This window comes from Dipodomys merriami, unplaced genomic scaffold (genome assembly GCF_024711535.1).
Source record: "Dipodomys merriami isolate MVZ:Mamm:240054 unplaced genomic scaffold, mDipMer1.0.p SCAF_8, whole genome shotgun sequence".
Taxonomy (NCBI): Eukaryota; Metazoa; Chordata; class Mammalia; order Rodentia; family Heteromyidae; genus Dipodomys; species Dipodomys merriami.
Genome location: NW_027206401.1, coordinates 11,066,182 through 11,093,448, shown reverse-complemented (window position 1 = coordinate 11,093,448; position 27,267 = coordinate 11,066,182). Strand labels below are relative to the sequence as shown.

At 46.0% G+C, this 27,267-nt stretch overlaps 1 protein-coding gene across 5 annotated transcripts in view; it reads left to right on the top strand.

The window, feature by feature from the left end:
• Mthfd1l (methylenetetrahydrofolate dehydrogenase (NADP+ dependent) 1 like) overlaps positions 1-27,267 on the top strand; it is a 138,842-nt gene that overhangs the window by 69,631 nt on the left and 41,944 nt on the right. For all 5 annotated transcript variants that reach the window (XR_011369431.1, XM_070010930.1, XM_070010929.1 and 2 more), the window contains exons 20-26: positions 2,628-2,739; positions 12,005-12,144; positions 12,795-12,836; positions 13,541-13,641; positions 14,141-14,318; positions 24,191-24,298; positions 26,939-27,091. Coding sequence is in view for 4 of the 5 variants with exons in the window: in XM_070010930.1 (XP_069867031.1) it covers positions 2,628-2,739; positions 12,005-12,144; positions 12,795-12,836; positions 13,541-13,641; positions 14,141-14,318; positions 24,191-24,298; positions 26,939-27,091 (834 nt within the window). In the remaining variant the exon portion in view is untranslated. The remainder of the gene's footprint in view (positions 1-2,627; positions 2,740-12,004; positions 12,145-12,794; positions 12,837-13,540; positions 13,642-14,140; positions 14,319-24,190; positions 24,299-26,938; positions 27,092-27,267) is intronic.

Genomic DNA, 27,267 nt, shown 5'->3' with positions numbered 1-27,267 from the left:
TGAGTAGCTAGGATCACAGGCATGAGCCCCCAGCCCTCAGCTTTGGCCCCACCTAAGGGTTTCACCAGCTCCAAATGGGACCAGGCCTTTACGACACATGCTTTTAGGAGATGCTGCCGACCCGAGCTATGCGCCATCATTCTGTAATGCGTGCATTTCCCGTATTAGAACAGCACATTGCACCCCCCAAAAAACAAGAGACTATTATTTGTGAATTAGAAATGCAAATTTAAACCAGCAAATGCTTTTGGTAATGGATTAGTCACATAGCCTAGGAAATAAGAAAGGTTCTATAAAAGGTAAACATCTTTCTAGTTTCTTGCTTTGGATCTTGTGGCAACATGGCAGGGTTATTTGGGGACGGCAGGTTGGTGCGGCGGATTCAGGCACATGGTCCCCTGCGTTCCCTGGCGAGCAGGGGCTTTGTGACTGATGGCAGTGTGCGAGGAGGGCAGCCGGCCACCGCCAGCGGTGGAGCGCATGACCTTGTCCTCATTGAGCTTTGCCAGCGCCCTTTATTCTGTACCAGCAACAACGAGCCCAGACGGCCAAGGGTAGGGAGGGAATGGAGACTCAGACCTTGTAAACAGCATTCCCTTCAGAGCCCTGGAAATGTTTCCCGGTAGAAGTGAGAAGCCGCAGCTAGCTAGGAAGATGTAGATGATGCAAGTCCATGTGAACACACTGCCTATTGAACACATCCCCTGAGCTTTGTGGTCCTCACTTTATTCCCACACGTCTCCTGACCGCCTCAGAACTCTTCTCCCTCCTCATGGCTTCTAGAGGAAAAGGGAATAAAAACCTCTGAGAAACTCTTCCATTCCAGAGGTGATCTTCCTTTCACTTTCCTCCCGCTTTAGTTCAGCTTTCCCTCATCTTTGAACCACGTGCAGCTGTTAGCCTGCTGTGGTTCATAGGAGTTTTCCAGGAGCTCTGGATCCCCAGCTCCCCACCTCGCCCTCCACTGCCGGCAGTGAAGGGGCAGCCTGTGTTTCCACAGGGGGAGTGAGCCCTGGAGCACATGGACGCGGCCCTGAAAGCCCTGACTGAGCCCTGACAGAAACGCCAGCTCTGATGCTGTGTATAAAGTTCTTTCATTCTGTTGTCATTGATAAAGAAAATAGCATCTAAAATGAATATATTCACTGCTTTTATTTAAAAAAGTAAAGTCTAAGCTGGGAAGGTGGCTCAGTGGTAGAGTGCTTGCCTGGCATGCATGAAAGCCTGGGTTTGATTCCTCAGGACCACATACACAGAAAAAGCCGGAAGTAGCGCTGTGGCTCAAATGGTAGAGTGTTAGCCTTAGCCTTGAGCAAAAGAAGTTCAGGGACAGTGCGCAAGCCCTGAGTTCAAGGCCTATGACTGGCAAAAACATAAATAAAAATTAAAGTCTAAAATTTTTTTTGTGGTGGTGGTGGTGTGTGTGTGTACCCCACCAGTACTATGACTTGAACTCAGGACTTTATACTCTTGCTTAATTCTTTTGCTCAAGAATGACACTCTACCACTTGAGCCATACCTCTACTTCCACCTTTGTGCTTGTTAAGTGGAGATGAGAGTCACAGGAATTTTTCTGCCCAGTTTGGCTCCACACTGCAGTCCTCAGATCTCAGCCTCTGAGTAGCTAGGGTTATAGTAATAAGCTACCAGCGTCCATCTAAAATCTAAAGTGTTTGATGATTCCCTTGTATTGATTTTTGGTTATTTTCTTATTAACAAGTATTATTTTAATAATTTAAGTGAAATTTTTCTTTGCTTGTATTATTCTTATGAATACCGTATTTCTAATGTGTTTAGTTAAATGATGAGAAAGATTTAATGCTTTTTAAGCTTTGGAAAGAACTTTATGAAGAAAACAGTGTACTCTTAATCTTCTGCCTTGATTTCCCCACTTCATTAATTGGTTTGGTTTATATGCTGTTTAAATTTTAATTTGACTATTTCATTTTTGTTGTTATGATTTTGTACTTGGGCTTAAACCCAAGAACTTGTGTTTGCTAGGAAGGCTAGCTCTTAAATTGACTAATTTCTTTTCTTTTCTTTTTGTCGGTTGTGGGGCCTGAACTCTGGGCCTGGGCGCTGTCCCTCAGCTCTTCAGCTGAAGGCTAGCAATCTACCACTTGAGCATCAGCCCCACTTCCAGCTTTTTCTGCTTATGTGGTGCTGAGGAATTGAACCCACGGCCTCATGCATGCATGGCAAGCACTCTACCACTGAGCCACCTTCCCAGCCCTTAAATTGACTAATTTCTTAATGGCAAAAATATTGAAGAAGCCTCTTAGGTGATGAGGGTTTACTTCTACTCTTTTAAAAGATGCCATTCAAAGCCCTGTGAAATCAGGCAAATCCTGTATTCCGTAATGAATGTGGCAGCTAGCAGTAGCTCTCATGACAGGAGATGACTGTGTCCTCAGCGGCTCAGCTTTAATGTAGGGTAATACCATCCTTGTCCTGGGATGCATTGGAATTTGGTCTTTGAAGGAGGCAGGTTGTTTTGCTCTTTGAGAGACACTGTGCTTCTAATTTACAGCATCTAAGGGATTCAGGTAGGCCTCTGATGCCCAGCACTGGGCCACCTTGTGTGTCCTCATCCATCTTTGTCTTTCCATGTCCTTGTAACCCTGCAGGGCACCCCTGTGTTCGTGCACGCCGGCCCCTTTGCTAACATTGCTCATGGCAACTCCTCAGTGTTGGCTGATAAAATCGCCCTGAAACTGGTCGGTGAGGAAGGATTTGTGGGTAAGTCATTTCTTATACCTTGACTTGTTAGTGGGATATCAATGAAATCCAAACACTAACAACTACAATAATGTTGTTTTGTTGAGTTGTGTTGTGCCAGTACGAGGCTTGAAATCCGGTCTGGGGTGCTGTCCTTAGCTTTTCACTGAAGGCTGGCATTCTACTATTTGAGCCACAGCTCTTCTTCCAGCTTTTTTGGTCATATAGACCTTGCATGGGCTTGCTTTGAACCATGATCCTCAGATCTCAGCCTTCTGAGTTGCTAGTATTTACAGGTGTGAGGCACTGGCGTCTTGCTATGATAAGAGTTTTGATGTGAAACATACTTCTTTAGTTTTCATAGATAACTTCAGTACTGGAGGGAAAGTCTTGGGCCTGATCTATACTAGTAACTATTTGTTCAGGATCTCCCAGGCACAAAGCTCGCTGCTCCAAGCTGGGGATATACTGTGAGCAAAACAAAGCTAGCCTGGCCACATGAGTGAACTGTCAGGTGTTGTATCCATAACGTAACTGGAGAAAGTGCTAATAAATGGAAGTCTGTCTTCTCTTCCTGGACTCCTGATGTGCTTTTGTGACTTAATAAAGGGGAGATTTGCCAGTGGCTCACGCCTGTTATCCTAGTTAATCATGAGGCTGAGATCTGAGGATCATGGTTCAAAGCCAGCCCAGCAGGAAAGTCCGAGAGACTCTTATCTCCAATAAGCCCCTAGAAAACCAGAAGTGGCGCTGTGGCTCACGTGGTAGAATGCTCATCTTGAGCTGAAGAGCACATGGACAGAGCCCAAGCCCCATGACCAACAAAAAATAAAATAAAATAAAATAAAATAAAATTCCAACCAGTTGACTTGGAAATTTCCCTGGGGAGAACTGTAGATGTTTTGCCCCTAGTATAAAGGTAGCGTGCATAAAGTTTGCTCAGTCATTGACAGCCCCAACGTTATCCAGAACAGCAGGTCTGGGGGCTAACAGGAACCAAAAATTGGGCTGGGAAGGTGGCTCAGTGGTAGAGTGCTTGCCTTGCATGCGTGAAGCCCTGGGTTCGATTCCTTAGTATCACATAAGCAGAAAAAGCTGGAAGTGGCTCTATAGCTCAAGTGATATAGTGCTAGCTTTGAACAAAAGAATCTTAGGGACAATACCCTGGACCAGAATTCAAGCCCCACGTCTGGCCAAAAACAAAAAAGGAACCAAACATGGCATCATGATATGCAGCCAAACGAGGCTGCATAGACCATCAAATATATCATTCACAGAGTGAAAGGGGAAAATTTACCTGATCAATCCCAGCTCTGCTTCTCCCTGCAATGACGACACCAGTTATTCCAGGTTATTGAGACCATCTTAAGAATTCTTAATAGATACAAAGCCCGGATCAAGTAGGGATTTATGTAATTTCATGCCTCAGAGGTCTGTATATAATACCACAGTCATGGCCTTTGCTGTTCTGGTACCAAATCCACGTGGAGAGTGGCTAGACATGCTGTCTGGATGGATTTTCTCCATTCATTGATCATGCGGAAGAGTGGAGCTTAATGGCCAAGGGAGCTGGGGAAGGGCAGACAGTGAAAAATTGGTCTGCTTAAGTGGTGATTTGAATGCATCTACTCTGCAACTAGAAGAAAGCACTCTGTTTTATGCTGACCGCTCTCTCTGCTTCAGGACCAGGCCTTAGCTTGTCAGGAAGACACATTTACAGAATACGTATCATTTTGGCAAAATACCTCTAATAGTATGTTGATGACATCATTGACATCATTTTGTATACAAGACAGACAGGCCGGCTCTCTGTGGGACCTCTGACAGGCTTCGCCTCTGGGTGTGACCCATACAGACTTTGTTATCTAGAAAATGAGATGTTGGTTCTTTTTGGTTGATCATGGGGCTTGAACTCCAGACCTGAGCAACTGTCCCTGAGCTCTTTTGCTTAAGTTTGGCACTCTACCACTTGAACCAGAGCTCCACTTTCTAGCTTTTTATAATTAATTGGGGATAAACGCCTCATGGGATTTTCTGCCCAAACTGGCTTCAAATCTTTTTTTTGGGGGGGAGGGGGGGCGGCGATCATAGGGCCTGAACTCTAGGCCTGGGCGCTGTCCCTCAGCTCTTCAACTCAAGGATAGCGCTCTACCACTTGAGCCACAGCGCCACTTCCGGCTTTTTTTTTTTCTGCTTATGTGGTGCTGAGGAACCGAACCCAGGGCCTCATGCATGCAAGGCAAGCGCTCTACCACTGAGCCACCTTCCCAGCCCTGGCTTCAAATCTTAATCCTCAGATCTCAGCTTCCTGAGTAATTAGGATTACAGGGGTAAGACTCCAGTTCCCAGCTTCTTAATTAGTTTTGAAACCAGTTTTCAGATGAAGACCTTCCCTCTTCTTGGGCGTGTGGGCATGTCATCCTTTCTGTTAGGGGTCCTCGAGAGGAGCATTGAAACCACCAGAAATCTGTGAAGAGATCTAGTGGCCCTGAAACACAGATCTAGAGTATGAGTGTGTGGACATTTTGTTCGGTGGCAAAATGGCTGCAAATTCTCATTAGACTCTTAAAGGGCACCTGTCCCGGGAAAGATGGAGGACAGTGAGTTCTGTCAGAGCCTGGTATACCTTATTCCCCATCCCATGATCTGACCTCTCTCTTCCTTCCCTCCTCCCTTCTTCCCTTTCGGTCGTGGCCTCTTCTACCTTGATGACCTTATCTAATATCAGTCTTCCCCTCCCCCCCCCCAAAAAAAAAAAACTCCATAGTTAAGTTTCTACCTCCTATGCCTGGAGATTAAATCCCAACTTAAGTTGGAGTCTCTTTTTTTTTTTTCTTTTTTTCAGCAGAGGGAGGAGGCAAATCACGTTCAAACCATAGCTGTCTCCTAAAATGCCTGTCTCCTCAGGCTGGCGAAAGGTGACCTTGAGCCTCAGGATGGCGTCAGGCATCTGGCTCCTGCCCCTGTTCTGTGGAGGCTGATTATCAATCTTCCCTCGAAGCTGTTACAGTCTCGGAAGGGAGCCCCGCCCGCACACGCCTTGTCCTCCCTCTCCATTTTTATTACTATGAAATTGTAAGTGCTCCTCATTTTTGTAGAAGCAAACCAGACCAAACATTGCTATAATTTCATCCACTCTAAGAAAGAGAAAAAAGAAAAGGAAGGAAAGATAAAAGGGAGGAAGAAAAGATGGAAGGAAGGGGAGGGAGGGAGGGAGGGGAGGGAAGGAAGGAAAGGAAGGAAAGAAAAGAAAGAAACATGCGTGTCAGAGGTTGTGAAGCTTCTGCTCCTGATTGCTCTGGGCCCTCTCCCTGTTGACATTGTCTAAAAACCCTTAGCTAACCCTGGGCTCCGCTTGCATACTTGCAAGGCTTTTGCTTGAGTCATCATGCGCGTAATTAAATCAGGGATAAGTGCTGAGTTATTAGAGCCTGCTCGAGGTTGCATGGAAGCTCAGGGAACTGCTCATCATGAAGCATGTTCTTTTGTCTCTGTCTTCCAAAAGCCTCTGCAGGAAAACAGAAGCTTTCCTGTAGCCTGGGGCCCATCTCCCTCCATCCTTTGCCTCCCTCCCTCCCAGCACCAGCCTGTCCCATCTTACATGCTTTTCTGTAGAACAGCCTTCTTTTCCTTCAGTAGCTTTGTGCCAGTGGTCCATGCGTGTTCTTCTAACTACTCGGAGGCTGAGATCCAGAGGATCACAGTTCAAAGCAGGACAGGGCAGAAAAGTCAACTAGATTTTATCTCCAATCAACCAGCAAAGAACTAGGCAGGAGGCATAGCTCAATTGGTAGAGGGCCAACTGTGAGCAAGCAAAATGAGGTAATATGAGACCCTGAGTTCAAGTTCTAGTAGCAGCCCCCACCTCAAAAAAAAAAGAATCAAAGGAACCTTCACTAGTCAAGATAATGGAAATTGAAATATTGGCATGACATTGATCAATAAAGTAGCCCATGATGGCAAGAAGTAGCCCCAAATTGATTTTCAGAAGAAAACATAAAACAGGACTAGGGGCATGGCTGAGGTGGTAGAGCACCTAACAGGTAAGAGGCTCGGAGTTGAATCCTCCATACCACAATCATAACAATAAAAGGAAGGAGAGAGAGAAGGAAGGAAGGAAAGGAGGGGGGGAGGGAGGGAAGGAAATGTTAAGTAATTACAGCCCTTTTTCCCTTTATTGTGTTTCCATGGGCATTAGGCTAGTAAATAGCTAGACAGAGCTCATGGGCTGTCCCAGGAGCCATTGTTTCCGTGCCCCTCCTTTGGAAATGTATCCTCCCTGGATTTGGTGTATTAATGATGCCCTGGTTTCTTATTACTGTTCCTAGATTCCTTTTTATATATTGAAAACTTCACAAAATAAAATTAAAAACTTAGGAACAGGATTTCTGAATTAAAAGTTGCCATGGTGCCAGTAACTTTTAGAACCTGACCTTTGAAAGCATTCATGGAATTAAGTTAGATGATTTTGCATCATGCTGATGCTAATAGAATTTGTTGCCCATTTTCTGCTATAATGCAATGAGAATGAGAATGAAGGGAGATGGTGGCTTCAGGACAGCTGAGTGTATTTGGTTGCCGGCTCTGCTGGCCTGGGTTTGGAGGGCTCTTTGTCATGTGCGCTCTGTGACCCAGCGTGGACCTTGCCGCCACCAACCCCCCCACCCCCACCCCCCAGCCTCGTTTTCTCTATTACCTACTTGAAGGCTTACTCTAGAGAAGGCGCGTACCTGGGTCCTGAATTCAAGCCCCAGGATCAGCACACACACAAACAAGGAAAAAGCCATCTTCCTTCCTGAAGAACTCCATAGCTACACGTGTGCCTTCCATCCATGTGGTTGTGTTGGAGTGTTTTTGTGGCTCTCATTGGAACTCTAGGTGACCTGGCGGGTCATCATGGACGGCCTCTTGACACCCTCCCTCAGTACCCACAGCTCTGTTTCCTGTGAAGGCTGCTAACGGGATTTGTCCAAGTGTTACTCCCTTCCGGCTCTGACCTCTCGGCCCTCTTTTTCTGAGCTGATGATAGCGTTTGAAGTTTGCATTCAGCCATGGTGGAGGTCACTGGCTCATAACTTCAAGGCTTCCACCATAAGAGTACCGATCAGCATTTCCTGTTTTCATTCATGTTATAAGTTGGATAGCTGTAACACAAAGAAGATAGATTGCCAAGACAAATAATTACATGACTTGCGCAAGCATTTTATTGCCAGCCTTATTAAATATGCAGCTTTCAGAAGACTACAGCGCATGCTTTTTAGGAAAGCTTAAGTCATACTAAAATGGACTTGGTTTAAGAACAAATCTAGATTAAATCCAACTTGAGGGCAGCACAAATGATAAGGGAATGGTTTACTTCTTTTAGAGCACTGGGAAAACTGAGCTTATGAATTTTATATGTTGGCAGTTTTCAGGAGTTTCTGAGAGCTGGGACTGGCATTAAGCATGGCTTGTCAGCGCTCAAGAGGCTGAGATCTGAGGATCACATTTCAAAGCTATTCCAGGCAGAAAAATCCGGGAGATTCTCATCTCCAATTAATCACCCAAATGCGGGAAATGGAGCTATAGCTCAAGTGGTAGAGCGCCACCCTTGAGCTAAAAAGTTATGGAGAGTGGGAGAAAAGCAAGGGAAAGAGTGGCATTGTCTAAAATGAATGCACTCTTTACCTGACTTACATAAGTGTAGCACGTCACCTCTATAACAACAATTTAAAAAAAAAAAACTGAGAGAAAAAAAGTTCAGGGAGAGTGCCCTAGTCCTGAGTTCAAGATCCAGCACCGGCACCGAAAAAGACAAGTCCTTTGTCACCTTCCCCCGAGGTGGGCCTTTCCATTCCTGCAGGGGCACTCAGGGGAAGATGCCCGCCTCTGGCAGTGTGGACTTACAAGTTCACGGTCACTGGTGTGCCCTTATTATAAACACTCACTCCACCTCAGGGTGTCTGTTTTCCTTGGCAGCCTGATACTTGAAAACAAACATGAAAGTGATTACACGCGCTATTTCAGAACCACTTTCAAAGCCTGAGGATTTGGCACTTCTTTTGCCTTCTGCACATTATTTGCCTCTGTATTTCCTTTGCATTTGGCAGCCAGAGTCCCGGGACCTTTACAACCATATCCTGTTTCCCTCCCCTAACTGAAGTTCACTTTATTACCACTTTTGCTCATTTGTTTCCAATTTTCCTCTTAAAATATGGAATTAAGCATCTGTAAGCTCTGTAGGTGACATGCTCACAAGATTATCAGACGTGACATTTTTACCTTTTATGAAAACTGGGTCTTGGAAGGAAAAAAGAGAAGTATAACAGGGAGGCCTAAGCATATTTTAGATTCTTTTTTGTTTGTTTGTGAGTCGTGGAGCCTGAACTCGGGGCTTGGGCACTGTCTCTGAGTTTTTCCCTCAAGGGTAGTGTTCTATCACTTTGAGCCACAGCACCACCTCTGGTTTTCTGGTGTTTAGTTGGAGCTATGAGTCTCCTGGACATTCCTACCTGGGCTGGCTTCGAACAGTGATCCTTAGATCTCGGCCTCCTGAGTAGCTAGGATTACAGGTGTGGGCCACCAGTGCCCGGCTAAATTCTATTTTCTATGTCTGTCTCCATCATCTCTCGTGATGATCGTCTGCTGACTCTTTCTGTGTTAATTCACACTGGGGGAGGATGAGGCACCAGAGATGCCACCGTGAACAAGGCAAAGCCCTGCAAGCAGGCCATGGCAGAACAGTCTAGAATGTTGTGTGTGTATACACTATTTGTGCATACATGACCATGAGGAGGGCAGGAAGTAGGAAGGACAGGGCACGGTGGGAGGCATGTAGAGGCAAGAGGGCAAGAAGAGCAGAGCAATAGGAGAGCCAGGAGCCCTGGAAGGGTAGCTTCCCCAAGGGAAGAATCAGGACAAGCTTCCTGGAAATGAGCCATCAGGCTGAGGCCTGGGCAATGGGTTAAAGATGCAGTGAAGGGAGAGAGTTTTCCAGCCGGCTACTGGTGGCTTACACGTACTGTAATCCTAGCTACTCAGGAGGCTGAGATCTGAAGATGACACCTCAAAGCCAGCCTGGACAGGAAAGTCCATGCGACTTATGTCCAATTAACCACCAGAAAGCAGGAAGTAGTGCTGTGATTCAAAGTGGTAGAGTGCTAGCTTTATGCAAAAGAGCTCAGAGACAGCGCCCAGACCCTTGAGTTCAAACCCCACAACCAACCAAAAAGAAAAAGAATGTTTCGGAGGGGTGATGATCAGATGGTAAGTGGGGTTTTGCAGGAAGTTTGATAGTTACCAAAGCAGAAAATTGGAGGAAGAATGTGGAGAAGGCGGAGGACGCTGTGTGCTGGAGGTTTTTGAAAGGAGGATGTGTGCTGGAGAGGTCTGCCATGGGTTTTGTGTGCGTCCCTCAGATTTCTTTCCCTTTGGGTAGTAAGAAGCCTGGGGAGATGGGAGAGCGTGGTGGCGTGCGTGGGAGTGGAGGAAGAGGAGAGCTAGCTTGTAGACGGGGATCTGAGCTTTCATTCATCTTTTTGAGGGGACTGAATGATTACAGATGCAAATGTGTTGTTCATATGCTTGCAGGAGCGTTTGGCTGTGGCTCCCTTCCATTTGGTTAGCAGATAATGCGTCTTCCTTCACCACCTCCCTGTTCCATGGCCTGCTATCGCATAAGATGCCATCCCCAAAGGGCTCAGGAGCTCGTGGGAGCCCAGGGGTAAACACACACCCACCTATGTCCAACCATACAGCAACCTTAAACATCTTCTCAGAAATTCAGCATCTTGGGGGGAGGTCCACCAAACATGGCCTCCTTGAACCCCACTCCATAGGGTTTTCCACCAGAGAAAAGTCCTCAAGGTGGAAATAACAGTTTCGCCAGTCACAACGCATGCTCTCCCCGCCTCCTGACCAGCTGGTCTCTTGTTCCCGCTCTAACCTTTACCCAAGAATGCCTTGTCTCCTCTCTCCCTTCTTCCCCTTCAGTGTCCCTGGCTGCTTTGCTCAGAGAAAGCGTGTCTCTCCTTTTTCTCCACAGTTGTCCCTAGTTTTGACCATTACCGATATACTCTTAAGAATTGTCCCAAAAATACGTAGAAAAGAATGTCCTCGTAGAGCGCTGGTGACCAGTGCCTGTAATCCTAGCTAATTGGAGGCTGAGATCTAGAGGCCTGTAGTTTGAAACCAGTCCAGACAGAAAGCTCTGTGAGCTCTGTCTCCAAAATAACCAGCAACCAGCAGGGCCAGAGGTGTGCGTAGCTCAAGTGGTAGTGTGCCAGCCCAGCAAGAATTCTGGAACAAGCTGGGTGCCCTGAGCTCAAACCCCAGTCCTTCTGCCCTTCTTTAAATCATTCTGCTGCAAGTTTGTTCAAAGAAAATGTAATAAAAGATAAAATGGCTTATAGCCCTATTCATTCCAAATTGGATATTTTTAAAGGAATATTATGTAATTTGTCAAAATCCTATCAGTGGTCATAAAAATTTTTTATATTCTGGTCCCATAAGTTCACCCTTGGGAATTTATTCCTAAATATAATTTGAAAGAGATTAAAGCTCACATGCACACATATTTTCAACATAGCATTGTTTATATTGGAAATAACTCAAATGTTCCATAACTAGGACAGCAATTTTATAAATTTTAATGTTCACTTAGCAAAATAATAATCATAAATTTTGAAGCATCATAGTACAGCAAGAAAAATGGTTTTTGTTTAAGAGGATACTACAAAATTCTATCTGTTCTATAGAAATCATAGGCATAGCTAAGACGGAGAGGGAAAGGGATGTATTTAGAGTTTGAAACTACATTTTTTTTTTTTTTTTTTTTTTTGTCTATTGTGTGGCTTGAACTCTGGGCCTGGGCACTGTCCCTCAGCTCTTCAACTCAAGGCTAGCACCCTACCACTTAAGCCACAGCACCACTTCGGTTTTCTGGTGGTTTATTGGAGATAAGAGTCTCACGGACTTTCCTGCCCGGGCTGGCTTTGAACTGCAGTCCTCAGATCTCAGCTTCCTGAGTAGCTAGGATTACAGGCGTGAGCCACCAGTGCCCTCCATGTGAACTTTTTAAATATTTTTTTCCTTTTTGTCGGTCGTGGGACTTGAACTCTGGGCCTGGGCACTGCCCTTCAGCTCAAGGCTCAAGGCTAGCACTCTACCACTTGAGCCACAGCACCACTTCCAGTTTTCTGAGTGTTTTATTGGAGATAAGAGTCTCACAGTCTTTCAGTGATTACTGAGTGCCAAAACCTGTTGTTTTAAGGAATTAACAGTACGTTTCCAACTTACTTCCACACAGTGACCGAAGCTGGCTTTGGAGCGGATATTGGAATGGAAAAATTCTTCAACATCAAATGCCGCGCTTCCGGCCTGGTACCCAATGTGGTGGTGCTGGTGGCCACCGTGAGGGCACTGAAGATGCATGGAGGGGGGCCGAGTGTGAGTCCCACGCCTCCTCCTCCCTAGCAACCAAAACCTGGATAAAAGTTTAGCATGGAGCCAGGCACCTGTGGCTCACGCCTGTAATCCTAGCTACTCAGAAGGCTGAGATCTGAGGATCACAGTTCAAAGCTAGCCCGGGCAGGAAAGTCCATGAGACTCGTATCTCCAATAAACCACTACAAAACTGGAAGTGGCATTGTGGCTCAAGCGGTAGAGCCCTCACCTTGAGCTGAAGAGCTGAGGGACAGCGCCCAAGCCCAGAGTTCAGGCCCCATGACTGGACTCCCACCCCCCCCCCCAAAAAAAAGTTTAGCATGGACACACGCATGGCTGCTCAGTGCCAGGGGTTGTGTTCTTAGTTCCAGGTTGTGTTAAGATAATGGCAATGCTAAGAAAGGTCTCAATACTGGCTTAAATTAGAATCGCCCGCAGACATCCTGATTTTGCTGGGTGTTGGAAGCCCAGGCAGCAGTGTTTTGGTTTTGTTTTTGTTTTTCCAAAAGCTTCCCATAAGACCCCACCACTACCAACTGCAGATTTCAGGATAGCATCACTTCTCCAAGGGTGACTGTGATGTGTGAACTCTGTTCGATTTAAGAAAGTATTTCTGTGGGACTGTTCTTCATTTCTGTTTCTTCTCATTTCAGGTCACTGCTGGTGTCCCTCTAAAGAAAGAATATACAGAGGAGGTAAGAGGAACTACTCAGCTACTTAGTGATGAGTTGTTGCAATATCTGTCTTTCAATTCCAGTGGACCATCAGTGGTTTTGCCCTGTGTCTGTGACCTTGTGCTTATGGGTGGGGTAAGGGAGTAAAAAGTCATTCAATTAATTTTCTCTAACCTTCAGCCTCCCTAGTGCTAGAATTATACCACTATTTCCAGCTTCTGTGTCTTGTAGTTGGGGTAGGAAAAAAACAAAACCTGATTTGAGGAAGACAGGCACTTAGATAGGCATTAGGACTTGGAAACTCAGCTGTTTACGTAGTGACTTACTAGTAGCAGTACCTGTTAGCTCCTACAGGTGGTGCCAGGGATTTAAGCCAGGAGTAGCTGGACAGGGTCTTTTCACCTTCCCAGGCTCTTGTGCCGTTAGCCTACCAGGCTGCTGGAGAGCTGGCTTCTGTCCTGACAGCCCGTCCTCCCCTCGGAGTGGCCAGGCTTGACACTCAAATATATCCCTGGACCCAGAATAGTCTACTGTTTTGAAGATGACCCACCTCCACTTTTCTTACAGCCATCTTTCTTGAAAACGTTTCTTGAGCTGTCCCTCTTTGAAAACGTTGAGGTCAATTAAGTTAGGAAATCTCTTTAGGCAAAACACACCAGAGTCAAAAGGTCAATTGTTTGGCAGATTTGATGGGAGGCACCAATTAGGGTCTGGTTTCCTTCTAGAACATTCAGCTGGTGGCCGATGGCTGCTGTAACCTGCAGAAGCAAATTCAGATCGCACAGCTCTTCGGTGTTCCAGTTGTGGTGGCGCTGAACGTCTTCAAGTGAGTGAAGCCTGTGGCTTTACGTGGTGTCCTGGTCACCTGCGAACTGCATTATGTCCTGAGGGTAGATGCTCATTACAAGTACCCAGAAGACCCAGCTCTTTCTATTGGCTGGATTGGGTTTCATTTTAGCAAATGTGTTCTCAAAATGTTATGAGGGAAATGAAATTTATCTAGGGAATTACCGTTCCCTTTGCATTTCTTTTCAGTTCCACTCCGTATTTCTGTCTAAAAGACTGGGAATGATCAAAAGGCGATGGTATGGAATTTTCTCGATTAAAAAAAAACCTTAACTACTTAAAATATTTGCATGGGGTTGGAGGATTCCTCCTCCACATTGCTCTTTAAGCCTGATTTTATTTAAACAAAATGTGACCACTTCTGATGTCTGAAATTATATTCAGCGTTAGGAGGCAAAGTTCTGTTTAAACGGTTGGTCTTGCTTTAAAAACATAGCTAAGTGAATGCAGATGCAAAACCACAACTGTTTCATCACCAGAACCGACACCCGTGCCGAGATTGACTTGGTGTGCGAGCTGGCCAAGCGGGCCGGCGCCTTTGATGCGGTCCCCTGCTACCACTGGTCGGCGGGGGGAAAGGGGTCAGTGGACTTGGCCCGGGCTGTGAGAGATGCTGCGAATAAAAGAAGTCGTTTCCAGTTCCTCTATGACGTTCAGGTAAGCTAGAGCCATGGCCGGCACAGTGGGCGGGTGACCTGCCCGTCCTCCATCAGGCCAGCTTTGTCTAGATAGCTCATGCCTTCTAGGCCCCAGCAGAGAAAGAAGCTGGAGATGAAAGGCATCTAGCCATCCGCCAGCATCCCTGTGTCCAGGGCAGACCCTGTCCCATACCCAAGAGCCTGAGTTCTTGTCTGCTCTCAAATGGTCAAGCGAATGCGGGGGAGGGGGGTCTTCTCTCTACACCACAGGGGTGTACACCATGCTTCCGGGGCTCACTGCTCAGGAAAGGGGACCTCAGAGCAATCCCCAAGGCCTCTACAATCACAGGAGAAGTTCCCTTGTTCACCTCTGCTATGGCTTTTTGCTCCCCTTGTGGTTTTCTTGAGCTATCTTTATATATTTATATTTATTTATGTATGTGTATTTATTTAATCATTGTAATTTTTTCATGTAACATTCAATTTACTCGTGTGTGTGTGTGTGTGTGTGTGTGTGTGTGTGTGTGTCTGTGTGTGTGTGTGTGTGTGTGTGTGTATGTGTGTGTGTGTGTGTGTGTCAGTCCTGGGCTTGAGCTCAGAGCCTGGATGCTATCCCTGAGCTGTGGTGCTCAAGGCAAGCACTCTACCACTCAAGCAACAGCTCCATTTCCAACTTTTTTTTGGTGTTTAGTTAGAGATAAGAATCATCAATTTTTTTTTTTTTTTTTTTGGTCGGTCATGGGGCTTGAACTCTGGGCCTGGGCGCTGTCCCTCAGCTCTTCAGCTCAAGGCGAGCGCTCTACCACTTGAGCTACAGCGCCACTTCCGGTTTTCTGGTGGTTTATTGGAGATAGGAGTCTCACGGTCTCTCCTGCCCGGGCTGGCTTTGAACCGCGATCCTCAGATCTCAGCCTCCTGAGTAGCTAGGATTACAGGCGTGAGCCACCAGCGCCCGGCTCCCAGTAGCCGTTTTTAAACTACAGTTTGGGTGATATTAAGCAGAGAATCTCCAGAACTCTTTCCATTTTGCAAAACTGAAACTTGGTTCCCATTTAACAACTCCAAGTCTCCCTCCTCTCCCCCAATCAGCAGCAATTCTCCTTTCATCTATGAATTCTATACTTTATGATACTTCAGATACTTCTTAAAAGTGGGATCATACACTGTTTTCTTGTGACCGGCTCATTACGGGAGTGCTATGCTTATGCATGTAAGCAAACTTCTTTTGCTTCTCTAAGCTTGAGTAGTATTTCATTTTATGTATTGTCTCATTTTATGAAGAGACATTTCGGTTGCTTCTGCTGTGTGGCTGACTAACGCCACTATAAACATGTGTGTTCACAATACACGTGCAAGTTTCTCTTGACCATATGGATTCCGTTACTTGTCCATATACCCCAAAGGAAGATTAGTGAGATTTCTAGCATTAAACACACACAAAACACACAATCTAGATGATGAGCCTAAGCAGCAAAGCCGAACTTCTCAGGCCTTACTGTGCCCTGTTCCAGCCAGGAGGTTTGCCCTCAGGAGCCAGCGCCCCATCAGAGCGCCCAGCCCTCGCGCGCACAGCTGTTTCTCCCACTTGTTCTCCACTCCCACACACTCGTGGTTCATGACAGATGTCTCAGATGGGGACGTCGCTCCTCTTCCCTGCTCACAGAAGTGAAAACAGGCTCAGAAAGCCTGGAGTCATGTCAGCACGAGAACAAGCCCATGCTGCTACTGAGGCTGTCACCAGGGCGGGGCTTCTGGCGGGCCAACCACGTGGGCACTTTGCCTGTGTCCACCGCCCTATTCCTGATAGCCCTGTTGGGCAGGAGCTGGCAATCTCCCGTTCTACAGGCGATCCTTGAAGCAAAAGAGATGGAATCACCTGCCCAGGGTCCAACAGCCAGGCAGAGGCAGATCTAACCTGATGATGCCTCCTCACCAGGCTCTGCTCCTCATGCTCAGGGCCATGTTAAGTGTGTTTGAGGGACAGGAAGGGAAATGGAGCCCACGGGGCCATGACTCGTCTTAGAAGAACGATTGGTCTCCCTGAATTCCCATGCCCCCTCCTGCTACCCAGGCCTGTCGCCGTCACACTCCGTCCATTTCTTGGGCTGGGGTGCAGCTCAGTGGCAGGGTGCTCGCCTGGAGTGGCGTGGAGACTCTGGAAGAACCGCCGGGCTTCCTAAGCAGCTGCCTCACCCCTGCATGGTTCCGGCAAAGCCTGCCCCGGCTCCGTGCCCTGGATGGTAACAGCCACCACGTGAGACAGAGACCACACGTTTATTTCCGTGTACGTGTCACAAGCACCCTTGTAGCTCCTGCGTGTGCTCTGTCCTCACTGAGAAATGCAATGCCGCTGCGATAGAAGTTTCCAGAACTGCATTACTTCCTCTCAGATTGTGAGAGACTCCAAACTGAGGCAGGCACAGAGTGACACCCAAAGGTAGACGGCCTCCTGGTCCTGCCACGCCATCCATCCACAGGCTCCACCACTGGGATTTAGATAAGGTGAGACCACTGGATTCTGACTGAAGGGAGAGGACCCATTTCCTCAACCTAAAAGCAAAGGCATGGAGAACACTATCCAGATGTCAGCACGGGTGTGAACAGCAAAGGCACCAAACGTACTAACACACCTCTCACAGAAAGAGGACTACTACCTTAGAATTTGAGGGGAAGGGGACAGGAACACTCAGTCACCCCAGATCTCGAAGATGGCTTTGGCCAATCACATTGCTTTCTTTCCTTTCACATAAGGAGTGCACTCTGCTCCTGATGAGTCTTGTCATCTTTGGTGTTCAGTGAGCATATACATGTTGGCGTCCACTCTGCATGAGAAGAAATGGCGCTCCCAGCACAGGGAAATGTGTTCTTTGCCAAATATTGTAACACACGGATGTGCCCAAGACAGGAGAGGAAGGAGCAGATACACCAGGAATAGGCATCAGTAGGCCAGGCCTGATCCCCTACACTCAGGAGGCTGAGGCAGCAAGATTGAGAGTTGAAGGCCAACATGGGCTACGTAGCAAGACCATGTCTGAAAAATGAAAGGGAAAAAAAGATACCTCCCAGTGTGGGTACACCATGCTGCGTTCTGTGGGAGAGTAAGCAAAGATCGCCCATATGAATTCGATTGCTGTTGCTGCTCATGGGAGACAAATGTAGTTCGTTCTAGCAAGGAGACTGGTGTTCATTCCAAACTCCCCTTATCTCCAGCACACGGGACAGTTGCCAGAGGAGGTGAGAGGCCTCAAGGTCTCTCACGTTGACCTGCTGCTCAGGGCCAGCGAGGCCTCGGGGCCAGATGTTCAGGTCGCAGCGCTGTGCTTTGTGACAGGGCCCTGTGGCCAGCAAGTCACCATGGACAGATTCAAGTCATACTTGTATTTGAATTACAGGAAAGGCTACTTGCCAAGTACGTGGGGCATTATTTAAAACTTACACGTCATTTAAGATGCAGACAATGAACTGAAATAATTGCTGTGTGCCTGGAGAGTTCTATTCCACCTCCAAGTTTATTTATTGATCCCTTCTCTTTAAATATTTCATGGGTGGCTGAATACATCACACTGGTAATCACAGCATGATCACACATATATCACACATAGGAATTTATCTCTGTGGCCTTAGAGGCAAAAAAGCATACTATTTTTTTTTTATTCAGCATATCCTGATGCATACCAATGCATCGTTTTGTGGGGGACTGAAGGAGCAATGTGTCCTAGCACCTTGGGGTCACTGGTAATTGGGGGTCAGCATGGATAGAACGGGTTATGTAGCATTCTCACAGCTGGATTGCCAGTTCTGCTTGCTTTATCTTATCTCCAAAGTAGCAGGATCTCACTGCTTTATAGAACCTTTGTCATCTTTCTTCGTGTTTGAACTCTGGTAATCTGATAACCTCTTTATCTGGTTCATTTTTTATCACCATAAATAATTTTAAAGTTTAAGTAAACATCAAGCATGGTGACTTGTGCCTGTAATCCCCACTATTCAGGAGGAAATATTGCAGTCCAAGGCCGGTCTGAGCAAAAAGTTAGACTTACATCTCAGGAAATAAGCTGGGCATGGTGATCCATGCCTGTGGACCTAGCCATGAAAGATGCCGTAGGGGAAGTGGCACTGTGGCTCAAGCGGTAGAGCGCTCGCCTTGAGCTGAAGAATGCAGGGACAGCGCCCAAGCCCAGAGTTCAAGCCCCAGGACTGACCAAAAAAAAAAAAAGAAAGAAAGAAAGAAAGATGCTGTAGGTAGATGGATTGTGGCCCAGACGAGCCATGAGTGAAAGCTTAAAAAATAACTAAAAAGGGAGTGTAACTCTAGTGATGCAAAAAGGAAGGGAGAGAAGGAGGGAGGAAGGAAAGGAAGGAAGGAAGGAAGGAAGGACTCTTTAGGGACTTATAGGTTCGTATTTATTCCTCTAGAAAGCAATTCTTTGTAATACTAGCTACCAGGACAGTGAGATGTAAAGATCACGGTTTGAAGCCAGCCCAAGCACAAAAGTCCATGAGACTCTTATCTCCAATTAACCACGAAGAAAGTAAAGTGAGCTAGGCACTGGTGGCTCACACCTGTAAGCCTAGTTACTCAGGAGGCTGAGATCTGAGGATCACAACAGTTCAAAGCCAGCCAAGGTAGGAAAGTCCATGAGACTCTTATCTCCAGTTAACCACCAGAGAAATGGAAGTATGGTTCAAAATGGTAAAGCACTAGTGTTGAGCCCAAAAGCTCAGAGACAGTGCCCAGGCCCTGAGTTTAAGCCCTACAACCAACCCAAAAAAAACAAAAAAAATCTGCATTCTGGAAGAATGTTTCATTGGAAAATAGATTTTAAATTTGGGGAAGGAATTAATGGAGTATACATTTAGAGTGATATCCTTGGCAAATGTGAAGATTTCTCAGTATTCTTTCAAAAGTGATCTGAGATGCTAGGGTATCTGTCGGCTTTGTAAACTTGTTTATTAGGATGTTACATCATTATGCCTTATGCAAATAGGATCTTGACTTCGTGTTTGCCACTGTTGGAACCTGAGCTCATGCCTATCTCTTGGTGAGCAATGGTTGTTCCTTTGCTTGAGATCTTTGCTGCTCTTTCTTTCTTTCTTTTGCTGGTCTTGGGGCTTGAACTCTGGTTCTAGGCACTGTTCTTGGGGCTCCTTTTGATCAAGGGTTGCACTCTACCACTGGAGCCACAGCGCCACTTCTGGCTTTTTCTATGATTAATTGGAAATGAGAGTCTCATGGATTTTCCTGCCTGGGCTGGCTTCCAACTGTGATCCTCAGATCTCAGCCTCCTGAGTAGTTAGGATTACAGGTGCAGGCCATCAGCTCCAGGCTCTTCTGCCCTCGCTTCAAGATATTACGCAAGCTCCTTTTGATGTCTTGCCAACTCCCTCTGGTTTCTGGGCCTTCCTTCAAATTTATGGTCTCCCCACTTCTTCGTGTTTATGCAGAGCCTTGATCTCACCCTCTGTTGTGACACACTGTTCCCGCTTCACTGGGGTTCTCCGTGCATCCTGTCCCTGAAGCTCTGTGCATGGCGTCATAACCTTGTGCAAACCTCGCCTTGGCTGGTTGTTTGTTTATCCAGCACTTGTTTGTGGGAGGCCTACTGTGTGTGAGCCTGTCTGCTTGACACGAGTCGTATCCAGATGAAAGATTAAGCATACGCATCAGTATTTACAGAGCAGCCATGATGAATGCATAAACACTCATAATTTGTCTTAGCCATTTTATGTGTTTTAGAAAAAAAAAAGCCATCATTTGCCCCAGAACAGTTTAAGCAAAATCTGTACTTCAGATTAGGATCATTGGACTGAGCTTGGCTTTTTGCAAGAGTCCACTTCTCCCCAAACCAAGCAGAGAAAGAAACAACAGGAAGTTCCTTGTCTGCTGATGTCACATAAATAGATTACACACCGTGGAAAAGCCTTAGCAGGTCCTGGCTCTCACATTGAACCCACAGTGTAAGTCAACTGAGGTGTTCAATTAGCTTGTGAGGAAAAGAGACGTAGTGGAAATCTCTAGAGCATTTTAGCACACAGACTTGGAGTAGAGCCTTTCAGGGTCACGGGAGACAGCACTGTACACACTGAAGCCCCCCTTCCTCTCCTCAAGGCTAGTGAGTCCATGGCCAGGCATCGAAAGTTCCAATGCCAAGAGCTAGCTAGCAGTGATAGAAATGTGTGGTTGTGGGATGGGGGGGCAGGGGGGGGCGGGGTGAAGACCCTCCCATGGGGATTCACTTCCTCTCCTGGCCATTTCCTGTTGTCCCACAGTTCCATTCTGCTTGGGTCCCTGCCATGAGTGATCTTTGCAGTTTTCTTCTAGCAACAATTACATAGGTCACAAAGTCATCCTGACCCTTGCTGGGAATTCCCAGAAGGCTTTCCAATCAACAGGAGAAAAGAAGGTGGTTTAGTTATTGGCCCAAAGATACATACACATTTCCTTATGCTCCAGAGTGAAGAGTTGGATCTCAAGGAGATCAGATGAGAGCAGCATTCTTCACAGTAGCCACAAGGTGGAAACAACCCAAGGGCCTGTCGGTGGGTGTGCAAGTTAAATGCAGTACGTGCATGGTGGAATCCTAGTCAGCCCTAAAGAAGGGAGTTGTGGCACATGCTGCAATGTGTGAACATGATACCAGATGAGACAAGTCAGATACAAAATGGACTCCACTTATTGAAAGTTCCTAGAGTAATCTGATTCATGGAGCCAGAGTCTGCACTTTAGCAGGCCATGGACAGGTGAAGATTTGGAGACCATTGTTGCCTCTGTGTGTATTAGGAAGGTTAGCGCTGCAGTAGTGATGAGACTTAGTCGTGAGAGACCCATGAGGGAGACGACCCTCCTCCCACCCGAGGCCAAGAGCACACAGAAGCGTCCTGTCTCCATGTCTTCTCTGTGCCGGATATCATCATCGTTTTCGTTTTGTTGGCCTAATGGGTGTGAATCCATTTTTTTATCATTTATTTGTTGTTATTTTATTTTTGGAGTGGCACACGTTTATAACATGGCGGGGTTCCATCCTGAGAGTTCTATTATAAGTGCACATTGTGCACTGTGAACAAGTTGGCCTTTCCAGCATAATCCACTTCCCCCCCCCCCCCCTTGCTTCTCTCCACTTTTTCAAACAGTATTTGGTGGTGGTGGTAGTGGTGGTGGTGGTGGAGGTGGTGGTGGTGGTGTGTGTGTCTTTCCATCTTCACTTCTCAGAATCCCCTGCTTTCTCCCTCCCTCCTGTTGACCTCATAGACAGCCCATCTTTTCCATTCATGTCACCACCTCCTCCTTCTTCTCCTCTTCCTCCTCCTCATCATAGGTCTATACTCCACAAATGAGTAAGAAATATGATATTTGATTTGTTGAGATTGGTGTATCTCATTCAACATGATGGTCTCCAGTTCTAACCACTTCCATACAGATACCATGGTGTTTATTCCTCTTTCTTGCTGGTAATTCTCCAAGGGAGATGTGTACCATAGAGTCCTATTCTTACAGCAGTTGCTGGGCACTTAGTTGTTGCACAGTGTTGGTCTGTTGTGAACAGGGATATAATATATGCATGCAGATGTCTTTCTTGTATATTGATTTACTCTCCTTTGGATATGTGCCCAATCAGGGTATTGTACAATCACAAGATAGGTCAATTTTTACGTTTCTCAGTAAGCTCCATACCAGTTTCCATAGTGCTTATACTCATTTACAGTTCTGCATACCAGTTTCCATAGTGCTTATACTCATTTACAGTTCCTCCCTTCTCCTTCTCTCACCCTGCATTCTGGCCAGTATTTATTGTTTTGTTTTGTAGCTGTAGAAAGAGGCTTCAGGTCCATAAGTCAGGTTATGAGTACAATGCATCTTGATCAAGGCCACCCCTTCTATCAGTGTCCCCCCGTTTGTCCCCTCCCATCCCTACACTCAACTTACATTGTTTGTTTTCTCGATGTTTACCATTCTGGGCAAGATGGAATCTTAGTGTAGTTTTGATTTGCATTTCTTCTACGACTATGGATGTTGAATATTTCTTTTTTTCTTTTTTTTTTCTTGGTCCGGTCATGGGGCCTGAACTCTGGGCCTGGGCGCTGTCCCTCAGCTCTTCAGCTCAACGCTAGCACTCTACCACTTGAGCCACAGCGCCACTTCTGGCTTTTTCTTTTTGCTTATGTGGTGCTGAGGAATCGAACCCAGGTCCTCATGCATGCAAGGCAAGCGCTCTACCACTGAGCCACCTTCCCAGCCCCGAATATTTCTTTATATATCAGCCATTTGTATTTCTTTTTCATAATACAGTTCAATTCATTTGCATAGTTACTAGGTTATCTATTTGCTGCTTACTTGTTTGAGCTCTGTATATTTTGGATTATTACTCCTTTGTCCATTGAATAGCTGGCAGACATTTTCTCCCATTCTTTGAGTTGTCTTTTGATTCTGGTAATTGTTTTGAAGGCCATAAACTTTAATCTGATGCAGTCCTTTTGTCCATTCCAGATTTTTTGTTTTGTTTTGTTTTGTTTTTGCCAGTCCTGGAGCTTAAACTCAGGGACTAGGCACTGTCCCTGAGCTTTTTGCTCAAGGCTAGCACTCTACCACTAGAACCACAGTGCCACTTACAGCTTTTTCTGTTTATGTGGTGCTAAGGAATTGAACCCAGGGCTTCGCACATGCTAGGCAAGCACTGGACCACTGAGCCACCTTCCCAGCCCCCTTTTTGTCCATTCTTAGTACTTCCTATGCAATTAGGATCCTATCCAGAAAAGATGGGATTGTCACAAGTGAAAGAATACTTTGAATAAACTGAAATAAAAGAAATGGATATATTGCTAGATGCATTGGAAGCTATCAAAATTAAACCACAAAGAGCTAAGAACCACTGAAATAGGTAGCTTATTTATCTGAGATCACTCTAGGTTTCTTGGTTTGGGTTGTTGTTTTATTTTGTTTTATATGTAGGCATTCATGGCTATAAACTTTCCTCTAAGTTTGCTGTATCCCAAAGGTTCTGGTAGGTTGTGTTCTCATTTCTGTTAGATTCTAGGAACTTTTTCACTTCTTGTTATAGATCTGTCTAAGACTACTTTAGTTAATTACCAGCCACATGCATCTCAGTGTTGGATCTGACATTATGGATCCCATTTCCACACATATTTTTACTTATTTGCCAAAAAAATTTCCCCTCTTGAGACTGTTTTTTCATGGTATGTGACGTCTCATAATTTGCTAATGTGGATAGATTTCATTGTCCAGTTTTCCAATAAGGTGTTTAATTCCAACAACATTTAACATTTGACCAAGATTTTCTTTTCCAACATTTGTATTAAAATAACAATTCATCCTGCATGCATACGCATGTGCACGCACACACACACACACACACACACACACACACACACACATACACACACACAAAACCCTCATTTCGCCATGCTACTTTAAAACTTGCACCAACTATTGAGTTAGGAATTCCTATTCTCCTGTTGTAAGACCATTAAAAAGCATTGTATAAATGTATCTTTTTGAAATTCTGCAATGGGTACTTTTTTAAAATAGTCAAGCAAATGAGCAGTCTGTTGGTTGGCTGAACATCTGAGGCTTTATTTTTGTTTCTTGATATCTGATGTGGCCTAAGAGCGATAGAAAAAAAACTTTGATGAGGGAAAGGGAGAAAATGTCCAAAATGAAATGAACTCGCTACCTGCCTTTTACACCTGCAACCCCTCTGTACATCACCTTTATAATAGGAAAAAAAAAAAAAAAACAAGAGAGTGATTAAGTGCTGCATTTGCTAGGAAAGGACTCAGGTAGGAAAATTTTAGCCAACATCTAAAATGTAAGTTTTCCCTTAGTTTTTCAACCAGCTTAAAGTTAACAAGTTTGTCCTTCTTCATGTTTTCCAGCTTCCCATTGTGGAAAAGATAAGAACCATCGCCCAAGCTGTCTACGGAGCTAAGGACATTGAAATATCTCCTGAGGCACAATCCAAAATAGATCGCTACACTCAACAGGTAAACAATAATCACCTTGGGTTCTCAGAATTCTCCCCTTCACATGAGTACGGGTGGTGTGTGTCTCACAGCTGAACTCTGCGTTCTACCACTGAACTACATTCTAAGTTTCTACTTCCATGTCTACCCTGAGTGGCACCCATGCTCAGATCTGTTGTATCGTCTGTAGTCATGCCCACCCCTCCAGAATCACTGGATCTCCATGTACAGCCTGGGAGTCTGAGTCAGGTGACTCGTGGTGCTTCCTCGTGACCATAGGCCTCTGCCCCAGCAGGGCCAGCATGCTTCCAGGCCAGGCCAATGGGGGTGTATCATGCACCAAGGAGAATGTGAGGGTTCTCTATTAGCTTGTCACCAGAGTGGTCTGCAGAACTTGAAGGCTCCATCCTCTTCTACCTTTAGAGTGGCAAAAGTAAATTGGTGGCAGCCTTGGCCCAGCAGCCTGAACAACACGGAGTCCTGTCCTGTCCTGTGGTCCCATCCTGAGCATGACCAATGACTCACTGGCCAAAAGGTCCCTGCCTCTTGTGGAGTAATAAAATGGAAGTCAGAGTGTATGTCAAAAGCTTGCTATCAAGAGCTTTGTTACAGATAGCACTGATTGTTTAAATTATTTCCCAGCTCCTTCACTCTATTCATGAATATATTTGACATTTTGTTAAATACTACCAGTGCTGAGCAGGGTGTTCTCCAGGTTTGGTAAAATTATAGGAAACTCGTTTTAATTGGCAGTAGCCATATTTATGAGAGAGAGAGAGAGAGAGAGAGAGAGAGAGAGAGAGAGAGAGTGTGTGTGTGTGTGTGTGTGTGTGTGTGTGTGTGTGTGTGTGTTTCGTTATTGTTTTCGTTCCATAGATTGAGCTCAGCCTCATACTCTACCACTGAACTATATTCTCAAGCCATAGCTGGCCAGAAATCCTAATTATTCAGGTGGCAAATATATGAGGATCGAGGTTTAAGACCAGACAAGACCAGATCAGATAAAAAGTTCCTATACATCTGTGCTGTATAGGAAGTCTGTGTGGGAGGATCTTTGGTCCAAGCCAGGCATAAACATCAGACTCTTATTTGGGGGAAAAAAAAAGAAAAAGGCATGGAGCATGGCTCAAGTAGTAGAACAACTGCCTGGCAAGGCATTATTTTATTCGTCTTAAGATACTTGAATATTGGGCTGGGAAGATGGCTCAATGGTAGAGCGCTTGCCTTGCATGCATGAGGCCCTGGGTTTGATTCCTCAGCACCACATAAGCAAAAAGAAAAAAGCCGGAAGTGGCACTGTGGCTCCAGTGGTAGAGCTCTAGCCTTGAGCTGAAAAGCTGAGGGACAGCGCCCAGGCCCAGAGTTCAGACCCACAACCGGACCCCCCCCCAAAAAAAAAAAAAACTAAATTCCTCAACACCATATAAGCAAAAAAGCCGGAAGTGGCGCTGTGGCTCAAGTGGTAGAACGCTAGCCTTGAGCTGAAGAGCTGAGGGACAGCGCCCAGGCCCAGAGTTCAAACTCCACAACCGACCCCCCCCCAAAAAAAAAAATTGAAGCTTGAAGCTTGCCTCCCAAGTGATGGCCTTGCCCGTGTGTGGACCCACACTGACCTTGCTTTCCTTGGGGTGTGTATGGTAGAAGTTGAGGTCCTCATGCTCACCAGACAGGCCCTCTACCACTTGAGCCATGTCCTTAATCCTCAACTGGGAAAGTCTGGATAGCAAATCTTGATTAGCTCATAGAATTATTTCACTATTGAGCCAAACTTCAAATTTCTGGGTACTGTTTCTCAAGAGCAATTATGATGTTTCCCTCAGCAAAATGCACTTGCCGGTGTTTCAGAAAGAGAGAATATACTCTCCCCAACACCCACCCCCCCCCCCAAACCCCAGCACATAATTGGCAATTCTCTAAAATAATGTTCCAAGTAGTTTTAGAAATCCTCTGCGGGTTCATCCCTTGTATCTGTCTGGTGGCAAGGGGCTGGTCCTTACAAGTTATGCTCCAAGAACGTGGTTGCAATTAATTCACCAAGTCTCTAAGGGAACAGTGTGTGTCCCCTAGCCCCAAGCCTGCTTCAAAGACACTGTCCTTTTTGTGAGACCCCCCACAAGTGACTTCCTGCCCTTTCACCTTTGGAACTCTGGGTCAGGCATAGACTTTGGTCCTTGAAAATAAGAGGCTTAAAAAATGACCTCATCTTAGTTCCTCTCATGTAATTGCAGATCAAAAAGCCCTGATTCATAATCTAGCACAAAGGGCCCTTTACTTCCTGACAGGCTCCAAGAACAAGCGAGTCACGTGACTTCGGGGCCTCATTAGCAGCCTTTCTCCAGATTACCTTTCTGAGTCCCAGATATTAATAGCCCCGGAGAACGGTTTCTACAGCTGCGCCCTGCGTGGTGCTAAGAATAGCCCTGGTTTTCCCACACACACAGGGTGGAAAGTGCCCTCTATGAAAGAGTCTTCCAGAGAAACATCAGACTGTGGACCCTACTGAATAATGACCACGGAGACATGCATGTCCTGCTGGTCCACTTCCTGTTCCCAAAGAAGTAGTAACAGCAGGTGCACACGCATGCGCCTAAACCCACCCATGACCGCAACAGGCGGGCGGGCATCGACGTCAGCCAACACGGGGCCATTCCTTTCTTACAGGGTTTTGGAAACTTGCCCATCTGCATGGCCAAGACGCACCTTTCTCTGTCTCACCAGCCGGAAAAAAAAGGGGTGCCAAGGGACTTCATTCTGCCCATCAGCGACGTGCGCGCCAGCATCGGCGCGGGCTTCATTTACCCTTTGGTGGGAACGGTGAGTGAGTGGCAGAGGCCCAAAGCCTCCTGCTCTCCGCGAAGCTTCCTATACCCTGTGGCTCTTTGCACATTGTGCAGTAAGAAGAAATGAGTAGTGTTTGCTATTTTTCTTAACACTCATTGGAAGGGAGGGAGGAAAGGAAGGAAGGAAAGAAGGAAAAGAAATCACGGCTG